This window comes from Pteropus alecto, unplaced genomic scaffold (genome assembly GCF_000325575.1).
Source record: "Pteropus alecto unplaced genomic scaffold, ASM32557v1 scaffold87, whole genome shotgun sequence".
NCBI lineage: Eukaryota > Metazoa > Chordata > Mammalia > Chiroptera > Pteropodidae > Pteropus > Pteropus alecto.
The window spans coordinates 22,888,202-22,899,763 of NW_006443225.1; the positions used below are offsets into that span (position 1 = coordinate 22,888,202).

The following is an 11,562-nucleotide window of genomic DNA, read 5'->3' on the forward strand; positions in this document are numbered from 1 at the left end:
AAGACAACTTTTTTATATTGCATGTGAACAGTTTGAAAAATCCAAAACTCTTTATTTTATAAATACACACTCTATGATCGGAAGCGATATATGGGTAGCATGGAAAAGTCCCGCCTCAATGTGCTGCTGCCGTATGTCGGGGACGCAGGGTTGAACGTGGACCGGACGAGGCACGGCAGTGCTGTGTACACTGGGCACATCCAAAGCCAGCCAAGGACAGCTACCAGGTGGCATGACTGTGGTGACTGCTGTTACTCGGAGCCTGGAAATGAAGCAAGGAGCTGTGGCTTTGAACTCGTATCTTAGAAACAGTAAGTCTACACTCTATTAAGTAAAAATGGATGATTTATTTTATAAAATGATGGTTGGCAGAATACAGGAAAATTACGTCTCTCTTACTTTTACATACTTAAGTACCAAGCAAACTGCAACAATTGGAAGAACTCATTACATACTACCAAAAGGTATTCATTTGGTGAATTATTCAAGTTACACAATGTTAAGTAAATAAATGCACTTCGAAATACATGAAGCGTAACACAAGTATGAATGTAGTGATCTTAAATTCATGAGTCCTGTAACAGAAACTAACTGGAAAACTAGGAGCACAAGAAAAATTTGTCATTGGACAGAAAAGAATAAATCGAATGTTCATTGGATTACATTAAAATCATTTAAAAAAAAAGAAGAACTAAACGAGTAATTAGGATTCAAAAAGACTAAGAATATCCCAATACTACACTTTAATTTTTTGCCAGTAGAAGAAAGAAAGACTTGGAGGCCAGTTAGGTGCCGCAGACCAGGCGCCTCCGAGACTGACTGTACCCGGTCTTCTCGGTAGGGGCTTAGAAATGACCTACACCCGCAGGGAAACACTACACCCGCAACGGGGCAAAGAACTTACGCGGTACAGCATGCAACGCAGCGCCGGCAGAAGACCAGAATGACCTGCTTCTGGGCAGCTGCGTGGCACTCAGTGAGTTAGGGCAAAGGCTTTACCCTGAAGAAATGGCAAATGGGAGGCCACTGATAACTGGAAGCTCCAGAGCCAGAAATGAGACACCTACCAGAGAACTGGCATCCATGTCTGTATCTCGATAGTAAAACGAAACAAAACAGAAACTAATATTTAAGTTCACTATTAAACTGTATTAAAAATAGGTGATAAATGAATACATGTCATAGGAATCATATGCCAAATTATTATATGCTATACTCACGAGTACTATCAATAAATACACTCAATTCATGGCATGAGAGGAAGAACTGAGAGACTTCATTTCACATTTCAGAATTCCTGAGTCGTATCAGAGAAAAGCAAGTACTGAAAAACAAACAATACAAACCTACTCTCTCGTAGGGCAAATGACACAAACTGGGCATTAAGTTAACATCATATTCATAGTTTTAAAGCTGAAGGCTATGGGGACAAGTGTAGGTGTACTTCGGTGGAATTATAGACATGATTTTAAAGCTTGGTTTTTTAAAAAGGCGTTTTGATCAAATAAGGCCACCCGAGTGACGTCTTCACTGATGGGAAGCCCACCGTTTTAAAGGAAGAACATTTTTATTTCAAAGCCTAACGACGAATATAAAAAGAAAAAGGTCATTTTAATAAGCTGCTTCGGTGGGGCTGCAGCGGCACGGCCCTCGGACGAAGGACGACGCAGAGTGAAGCCGACGGACGGAATGAACATGAGCTGTCTGTCGTCTGAGCCACGGCCACCCGGAAACTCCCCTCTTGCTTTGCATATTACACAGTGTAAATAAAAAGGCATCTTAAGAGCACTTGAGTCCCACGTGGGATCTGAGCTGTGAACGGGCAGACGGCCCTGCAGCGATGGCTGCGAGAACACATCCAACCTGAAGTTCACGTCCGGCTGTACCTAGTGAGGACAAGCGAAGCGAAGTGGTCCACCTAAGACCACAAAGCCCAACCGCCCGCCGAGTACCCTTCTGGAAAGACTAGCGAAGCACAGGACACCGATGCTGTTACACACGCAGAACTGCAGACTCTCACGCATCTTTGTAAGTAGGAGGTGCATACAACTGTCCGTGGACTTTATAAATAAAGACACAAGCAGAAAAATATTTAGGTAATTTCTCCGTTCACAAGTACCCAGAAAGAAAACAGTTAGAAAACGCTAAAGTGCAGACCCAGAGGCCATCGCGGGTGTGACAAATGACAGCCAGGTGCCGCCAGACTGCACCAACCACATCACACTCACGTGTCCAGAAGACGATTCTGCTTTAAAAAACTGTGCAATTTAAAAACTAGTCCATTGTGTTTGTGCCGTAGGACGAGCAGAGCCGTCTCCGCCCACGAGGGAGAGGCCGCGGGACGAAGGCGGCACGTTCAGGAGCATCACACGATGTTGACTCCGCCTCCAGGCGGCACGGTCCTCTTGGTGTAGAGCGAGGGGCCGCCCGCGTTGGGCTGCCCACCCTTCCCCGGGGAGCTCTTCAGTTCCGTCTCACACGCTGCGATAGCTGCGTCCAGCTCCACCTGGGCTCGATGGACCACGTAAAACATGAGGCCTACGCTGACGATGATCTGTGAACAAGGCGACACAGCACAGTTAACGCTCGCACAGGGAAGGGGGGAGACAAGCCCGCCACGTGGCTGAGCAGCGTGTGGCTGCCTCTCAGTGGGGTCGGGCAAGGTTTTTAAACAGTTTGCACACGGCGTCGTTTGTTCTTTCCTTGGCTGCTTCGGCGGGGAGTGTCGGCCCAAATCTCAAGTAACTGTCACGTGGCATCGGGTGAGCAGACGGCGCGCGCACCCCCTCCGTCCACATAAGTGATGTTTGCTCGGGAGAAGTAAAACTTGCCTCCGTACTCCAAAGCTTCCTTCAAGGAATAAAAAACATCTACACTAGAGGTGATGCAGCTCGAAGGGAGTCTAGAGAAAGCATCGGGGGAAAGGCGGCCTGGCCTGGTGACTTCGGTGAAGTCCTTGGGCCGCGTGGGCTTCAGTGTCCCACCGGCCCCTCTAGCAGTCTGCACATGATGCTCAGAGTCTCAGCAGTCACATCTCCTGATGGCATTTACTCCAAAGTTACACGCGGGACAGTTCTCAGTTGGTGACACGAGGCAGGGCAGGAGCCTGTCACGTGCCCCAAAGGCTGCTGGAATGAGTGACCCTCAACTGTAACACTGTAGCACGAAGCCCACCCACGCGGGGACAGCACCCGGGATCCAGCGTTGAGGGGTGGGGGAGGGGTAGAGGCGGAGATGGGGTGAGGTGGGCGGGTGCGGGCTTGAGCTCGGTTGGGGAGCACCCCCACTCACACGGCTCTAAGCTAACGAGGTGTTCTCAAGGTGGGCCTCTGAACCCTGCGTGTTCTCTAACGTATTTGCTCTCTCTAAAAAACGAGGTACACCTGTTGGAGACGGTAAGTTTGACACCTGTAGCGCACAGCTGGACGAAATGTTAGACTGACTGGGGAGGGCGAGGATGGGGTGCCGAGCTCCCCAGACGCCCCTGCACCCCACCGTAGGGTTGGCGGGGACCGCGGCTTCGGAGCCCAAACAGCTCAGCATGGACGCTGGGACTGACTCAGGGGACGCCGCGCAACCACAGACGCTGGGGGTCCCCTGCTAGGGCGGGGTCCGCAGTGGGACAGGGACGGGTTAGTGGCAGTCTGGGGGGGAAGGCCGCAGAAAGCAGGCCAGCCACGGAAACCCCAGCCTGCAGTGGGGGGCGGGCAGCTGGCCGCCTCTCCGTGGCGTTGCAGGTGTCCCTGGCCCGGGGCCTGGTGGCCTGCGCTGCTCCCACAACCCGCGTGCGCAGCCCAGTGAGGCACCTGCTCTCCGCGTCCCCAGCAAGCGAGCGCGTCACAGGAGCGCCTGCGCTTCTCTGCTAGAAATCGTGGGGTTACCAATGATCTGTGAACAAAGTGACCTATCACAAGGGGTTCCCCCTGGAGGGCTTCTGCCTGCTATGTGAGAAGGACGGGCGCGAGGTGGGTCTGAGGCAGCCGTGGAGGAAAATGGGGCCGCGGGAGGACAGAGGAAGCAGCGGGGACACCAGCTGGGGCTGAGCCGCGTGCGACTAGATGTTCCCAGAGGGTCAGCTGCACAGCGGAAGGGACCCGGGTCCACCCGGCTGGTGTTGTGGCTGGTGGGTTCGGGGACAGTGGGCCCGGCCGAGGCGGTCAGCTGTGCCAGACCCGGGACGGAAGCCGGACTTCCGACGGGAACAGCTGCGGCCTTGTGCACTTCTGTGGACACCGGCCTCGCCTCAGGCGGCTCTCAGCTGAGGCTAATCTGTGCCCACGTCAGACCACGGAAGCCGGAAGCCCCTCCCTCTGCCAGCTGACCCTGCCCTTCGCCTCCTGCCTAACTTTTCATTCTTCCATTGTCTTCTGTAAGCCGAGTCTTTCCTGAGACCAATTACACCCTAGTAACAAAGTAGATCAAATCGGGGCAAAATATATCTCCACTTTTTGTCGTTGTGGTTATTTTTCATAAAAATTTGCATTGCCAGTATAATCTAAAAAATATCAATAGAATAGTCCAATAATTTGAGGATAAACTAAGATAAACCCAACCCCACCAAATTTCACTAAAATTATCTTTAGAAACATAGTATTAACAACACCTCGCACTAACTCAAAATAGAGTATTTGATTTAGTAATGAGTTTGAAAATAATCACTGCAGAAAGAACCTGATTTTTGTCATTCCCTTTTTAAGAGTTTTCAACAAGTGTCAATTCAGTTCTATACTTCCATACATCCACACGATTAAAAATGTCAGTGTCAAAATATGAAGTATAATTGAAAGAACAAAGACATAAAAAGGAAAATCCTCTTAAATTATTTTCAGTACAATCTGTTAGGTTTAAATCAGCCATGTAATACAAGGAGAAAAAGAGGCAGCCCTTGGCTTCGAGCTCACCTGTAAACAGAAAACGAAATACCCGCTGACACTCTGTTCTGCGATGACGTCTTCCATGGTCCGCAGCGTGGTGCCCAAGTAAGAGTTCAGCAGCTGGGTGGGCAGCAGCCCCGCTGAGGACGCCATCAGATAGCTGGGTAGGGGGAGACCCGTCATCTAGGAGAGCAGGTTAGGGGGCGAGTCACCAACAAGTACAGGTCCAAGTTCACATAAAACTGTGTGTGCGGCGGCTGGATGCGAACAGTTCACCTGAACAACCGCGGACTCGGCGACCGCCCCATGCAGATCTCGGGGTGCCTACACAACTCCTGCCTCGAAGGACTTAGGCGCCGAGTACACACACCCCAGAAACATGGCAGGAAGGGACCCCTGACAAGGACCTCAAAGGCAAAGGAAGTAAAAGCAAAAATAAATAAATGGGACTATATCAAACTAGAAAGCTTCTGCTCAGCAAGATAAAGAGACAGCCATCCAAATGGGAAAATATATTTGCAAGCAACGCCTCCAACAGGGGCCTAATATCCAAAATATACAAAGAATTCATACAACCCCATAACAACAAAACAAACAATCCAATCAAAAAATGGGTAGAGGACCTGAACAGACACTTCTCCCTAGAGGACATACAAATGGTCAACAAACTTGAAAAGATGTTCAACATCACTAGCTATTAGGGAAATGCAAATTAAAACCACAGAGAGATACCATTTCACACCTGTTAGAATAGCTGTTATCAACAGGACATGTAATAACAAGTGTTGGAGAGGATGCAGAGAAAAAGGGACCCTCATACACTGCTGGTGGGATTGCGAATTGGTACACTGTGGAAAACAGTATGGAGGTTACACGACAAACTAAGAATTGATCTACCATCGGATCCAGCAATCCCTCTACTGGGTATTTACCCCAACCCCAAAGACTTGAAAACTCATATGAGAAAAGATATTTGTACACTCATGTTCATAGCAGCATTACTCACGGTGGCCAGGACATAGAAGCAACTGAAGTGTCCTACGATAGATGATCAGCTAAAGAAGCTGTGGTGCATACATACAATGGAATATGACTCAGCCATGAGAAGAGATGACACACTGCCATTTGCTACAACATGGATGGACCTCGAGATAATCACGCTAAGCAAAATAAGCCAGACTGAAAAAGTTGAAAACCACATGATATCACTTATATATGGGATATAAACCTAAAAGCAACAAATGAACAGGACAAACAGACACTCATGGACATGGACAATAGACTAGTTGTCACCACTGGGTAAGGAGGAGGGGAAGGGGGGAAGGAGACGGGGTAAAGGGGGTCAAATATGTGGTGACATTAAAGAATTAAAAATAAATAAATTTTAAAAAATAAACACATTTTACAACAGAAAGTATTGCTCAAAAGAGTAACTACCAACAGCTCAAGATGTCACAGTGAAATTGGATGTCACAGTCTGATTTCAAGTGTGTGGTGTGCGTCCTCCGGAACTCTGGCTCAGTCACTGACCCCTCCCTGAAGGACTGTGCTTTATGTTCTTATTTTAAATTTATTTTAGGTTTCAAAGGTTCAACAGTAATTGGAACATATTTTTCCATGTAGAACCTACAGTCTTGACTTTTTACGTTTTTTCTATGACCAGAGTGAAAAGAGACAGAATGATTTTTAGGGTCTCCTGTGGAATCTCTTTGGAAGTTGCAAGCACCAGTATGAATAGTGTTCCCCATAACAACCAATGACCATGTAGTATTTTTGAATGAAAGGTAACATGTCACCGGCGGTAACTCTAAACTGTGTTGGTCCAGCTGTCTCTAAGGGGACATCTTCGAGACTTACCAGATAACCTAATGCTCACTAAATACAGAATGGGATGTTACTCTTGTGAACGTTTTGAGTTTTTAACTTGATCAGCAACTTCCTTCTCCACGGCTACGGGTGTCTATCTCCTGCACTTGCATCAATGGCCCTTTCGGACTGAACCAGGTTCTTTTTCCAGCAGTTGATAAAAAGGACAACTTGAAGTTTCCAGGCTACAGATAAGATCTGCTACGTTTGAATCAGAAACAGCATGTCCACCTCCAGGAGTGCTGAGGATTAAATCAGTTAATGCATCAGAGGGCACATGGTAATCCTGGCACTTAGTGGCAGGAGAGAGGCCGCAGAGGTTGGCTTAAGGGTTTGGAATTTATCCGGACAGAAAAAGAAAACCCACTTGGGCGTTTCCTGCAGGAGAGTACAAAAATCAGATCTGCGTTTGTTTGTTTGTTTTTCTGTGATACTCCTCTTTTTATCAAATTTATTGGGGTGACACTGGCTAATAAAATTATATAGGTTTCAAGTGTAAAATTCAATAATACGTCATATGTGTTTTGCATTGTGTGTTCACCAACCAAAGTTACATTTCCTTCCATCAGATCTTCCTGAAAGATCTGTCTGGACAGAGAAGATTAGGAAGCCTTGGCCCAGAGCAGGGAGGCCAGGTTCAAGGCCAGATGAACCAGGCGGTGGGAACGTGGCGGCGGAAGCAGTCAGGATCTGGCCAACGATAGATTAGATAGAGAGGTGGTCAAGTGCCAGAGCCATGGAGACTGCTGCTGGGCAGTCTCTCTCTCCATCTCTCTCCCTCCTAGCACCTGCCGCCCCTTTGAACTTAGCTGCGGCCATGCGACTTGTCTGGGCCAGTATAAAGTGATTTTACCTCCAGGTGGAAGCTTTAAAAGGCAATGTGCAACTCGCCAAGCCACAGTGGCCACATGAAAGATGGTGGATGTCAGTCTGATCCTCGAGACTCCCCACCCCTTTCCCAAACCAAGCTGAACATGCACCTGTGTCAAGCAGGTAAACAAACCTCTGCTTTTCAACCCACTGAGATGTGGGGGTGGTCACTGCAGCATAATTTAGCCTATCTTGACTGAAACACTAAGAAACGGTGATCTCAGATATGTGTCCAGACAAGAACAGTATTTAGAAACACACACTAACTGCAAATCTACAAATCTGTCTTCACGGGCAGTAATATACCAAAAACATAGAGAAGAAAAAAACTTTTAACTATTTCCCAGCAGAAACAGTGGGTGCATTTTTAAAAGACGAAAAAATTAAATACGTACTTGGGAAATCATATTGTGATCTAAGAATTGATACTATAAAGGTTATGTCCTTATTTTCCATTTAGAGTTTCATAAGCGGACTGCCAGCTCGCTTACCCCTTTCTACAATACTCGAGAGAGGAAAGAACGATGGTTAAGAACAGATGAGAAGCCAGGGAGACCCCCGCTCCTTCTAATGCATATTCACTTTCTACGATCAGCTCCTGCCTTTAACATGAGGCCTGAGCAAGGCTGTCTACTTCCCAGGCCTGGGCCTCCTGAGCACTCCGCTTCCTCTGGGGGCAGCCGGTGGCGGTGGGGGCGGTGGAGGAGGCAGAAGGGACTCGCACAGCAGACACTGCCTACCGCGCCCTGGGAGGACTCGGGTAACTGGGTTGAAGAGCTGCTAAGCAGAGAGCTCCAAACCGCAGGATGGAGCAAGATGGAACAGAGCAAATCCAAGGGCGACACAGCCCGCCCTGCCCCGGGCAACCTCGTGGCCAGCTGAACCCCCGTTTCTTCCTCAGTAAACTGTGCCAACAGCACCTATTTTAAGAGGCCATTTTTCTTTCTCTCCTTTTCTCTTGAACCCACAATGCCAAATGAGAGTTGTCCCCGGTCAATCTCAGTTCCAACTCGCTGCCAGACTCGTTGTCACCAGTGGGTGAGGAGGAGGGGAAGCGGGGAAGGAGACGTGCCGCTCGCTGCCAGCGCTCATTTAACTTTCCATAAACACGCTCTTTGAGGCTGAAGCAAATCTGACTGGTTTTCAATGTGAAAATATAAAAACTGTTCTTGGACTTATTTCTAAACAGAACTTGTCTCTAATCCTGATGTAACAAGTGTATATACAAATGGACTCATCAAACGAACCCTCGGCCAATAGCCGTTCGAGAAGGATGTTTAACATCACGCATAGGAACGCTACGTTTCCTAGGGTTTGACATTTTCAGCAATCGAGAATCACTGTATCCTGTAAATGGAAATACCACTACCAAAAACAGAATGCCATGTGTGGAATGATGACGTTTGTTTCCAAAGACTATGCTAGGGCCATGCGAAAGTGTTAATAAAAGTGAGCTATTTCGCGGCAAACTTTGGGGGCGAGGTTAGAACTGTGATCCGCGAGTAATCTCGGGGTGAACGCTGCAGCCGCACACACCCCGGCCAGTATTCTCAGAACAAATGGAAATGGGTTAATTGCCAAGTACAGAGTACAGCTTGCTACTTACCTAATAATGTTAAAGAGACACTATCGAAAAAAAAACATGATAACTAGTAAATAGATGACGAGTCCTTTTCCTCCTCATACCCCCAGGACTGCACTACACACTAAATATACAGTGACGATATAGAGCTGTGGGTTGAGGTGCTGTCATCAGACTGTAGTGCCAAGTGTGACTCCACCATTTATTTACTACCTAGCTGACCTTGGGTGACGTCGACAGTAATGGCGACTAAAGCCAACATGGGAATGTCTGTTAAACCAGGTCTGTTGCGTGTTATTTACCTGACGCTTTCTTCTCAGTAAACCTATGAAATAGGAACCACTACTTTCCCGTTTTACAAGTAAGCAACTGGACCACGGCCAGCGGAGTCGAAGCAGACAGCAGGGCCCCGCTGCACCAGCCCTGTGCGCTTCACTGTTAGACGACATTCTACAGCAGACACATAATCACCCGCGGGGCTGGCGTCAAGGTTGGAAATAGTATATGCAAAGAACCTAGGATAGTAGGCACACAGTAGGTGGACAAGAAAAGGAACAAGGATACAAGCTATACCGGAGAACAAAGCAAACTAACGGAATAAAACTATTCACTTTCCTTCATCCCAACCCTCTTTCGAAGTCTTAGGACACTTGTCTGTTATTACCTAAGCTTGGGTCAAAGTTCATGTGTACCTGTAGGAAATTCAAGGCTACCAAACTACAGTGAACACCAAACTTTGTCTCTACAGATAACCCCTATCTGATTCCAGGCCTCTATCAAATCTCGTTCTAGTCACTGATGTTGGTTAGAATCAACACAACATCTGAAAAGGTATTTCAAAAGAAGAAAAACAATCAATTTCATCGCAAAGAGGTAGGATGTTTGGAATTATTCTTACTATAAAATAAGCAAGTTTCTAGAGACTAAAAATGATTTATTTTTGAAACAGAACAATGTCAGAACCACTAACAACATAAAATGCAAACAGTCCTGTGGTTTTGAATGCTATTGCTTTACTTCCCTGGTTTTCTTTAAGTCTAGCTGAAGGGCTGAGTTCCTGAAAAGCTCCCTGTGAACTCTTCGTAGAATAATTTCATTTGGGGAACTCAGCAATCTAGTTCAGCGCCTTCACCTGAGAAAGGAGGAAGGCAAGGGCAGACAGGGTTAGTAATGTGTTTCAAAGTCACCAAGTCTGCAAAGACGGATTCCTTCCTTCCGGCTGGAGGTCTCCTCACTCGCAGGGTTTCTATTCCTCCATCAGCTACAGAAGATGACACCAGCTCGCGGGATTAAGCACGATGGCAGAACATAAGGACATGGGGGCAGAAGAGTCCACAGGTGTGTAAAGAAGAAAAATACAAGCTCACCCGGCAACAGCTACCCGCCCTGTTTTGTTTCATTCACTACCTAGCAATTTCAACATGAGGTTCCTTCATAGATTTAACAGAATTTTCTCCCTTTACATTGGATTAGAGCAAATTACTAGATGAAGAAAAGGCCTATCACAACTAGGAGACTCAAAAATAGAGTCTACAGCTCCCAGCTCCACTGTTTACCCAAACACTCCTTCAGCCTCCTCGTTAAACACGAGCCAAAACCCTGGCTGCATCTAAGCAGGCGACAGAGAAAGCTGGAACCGCGAAGCCTTTATTCTCTGGCTGCTGCCAAAGCTGCCAGAGAAACGAGAGGACAAGTGGACATTTCCATCATGTGCACTCACAGTGACAGGGGCTGTTCATTTTTTATCAAACTCATGCCAAAAAGGGGCCGTCCTCCTTCCACCCGATCTCCCACTAGGGGCCCGACTGGGATCAGCTTTATTTGTGTGCGACTGGAAGTGACTAACTTCTGCTGTCACGTCGCCGCAGGCAACATCTGATGGAGCGCTCCAGCACGGACTTGGAGAGGGACGCGCCGGGCGACAGCACTCACCGAGAACACGGCGTTCTGGAGCCCAAACGGGATGGGGGTCAGCCTGGCCAGCGCCACCACTTTGAGGCCGCCTGCTCCCTCCACGACGCGGATGACGGCGCTCAGCCTCTCGCTGCTCTGGATCCTGGCGACCACCCGGGCGGCCAGCAACCGCCTGCAGACCACGTGGGCGACGCAGGTGCCGAGCAGGACGCCCACCACCATCAGCCCCATGCCCAGCACGAAGCCGTACAGGTAGCCGGCGGCCACGTTGAGCACGATGTAGCCCCAGCCGCAAGGGAACGAGACCACGACGAAGCCCAGGACGAAGAGCAAGACGCCCAGCAGCGGGTCCAGGCCCTCGGCCCAGAGCAGCAGGTGCTGCAGCGAGCGGCGGGCCAGCGCCAGCGAGGCCAGGCACAGCGCGCCCAGCACGCAGGCCAGCGCCAGGCTCCGGGC

The 11,562-nt window shown here is 48.4% G+C and overlaps 1 protein-coding gene across 1 annotated transcript; it reads right to left on the bottom strand.

Moving 5' to 3' along the window:
* Nucleotides 1-327: 327 nt before the first annotated feature.
* On the bottom strand, nucleotides 328-11,562 carry TMEM64 (transmembrane protein 64; the record flags this gene model as incomplete). The annotated part of the gene is made up of 3 exons (XM_025041167.1): nucleotides 328-2,554; nucleotides 4,902-5,057; nucleotides 11,125-11,562. Coding segments are annotated over 3 exons (783 nt in total), but the record flags the coding sequence as incomplete, so codon positions are not given.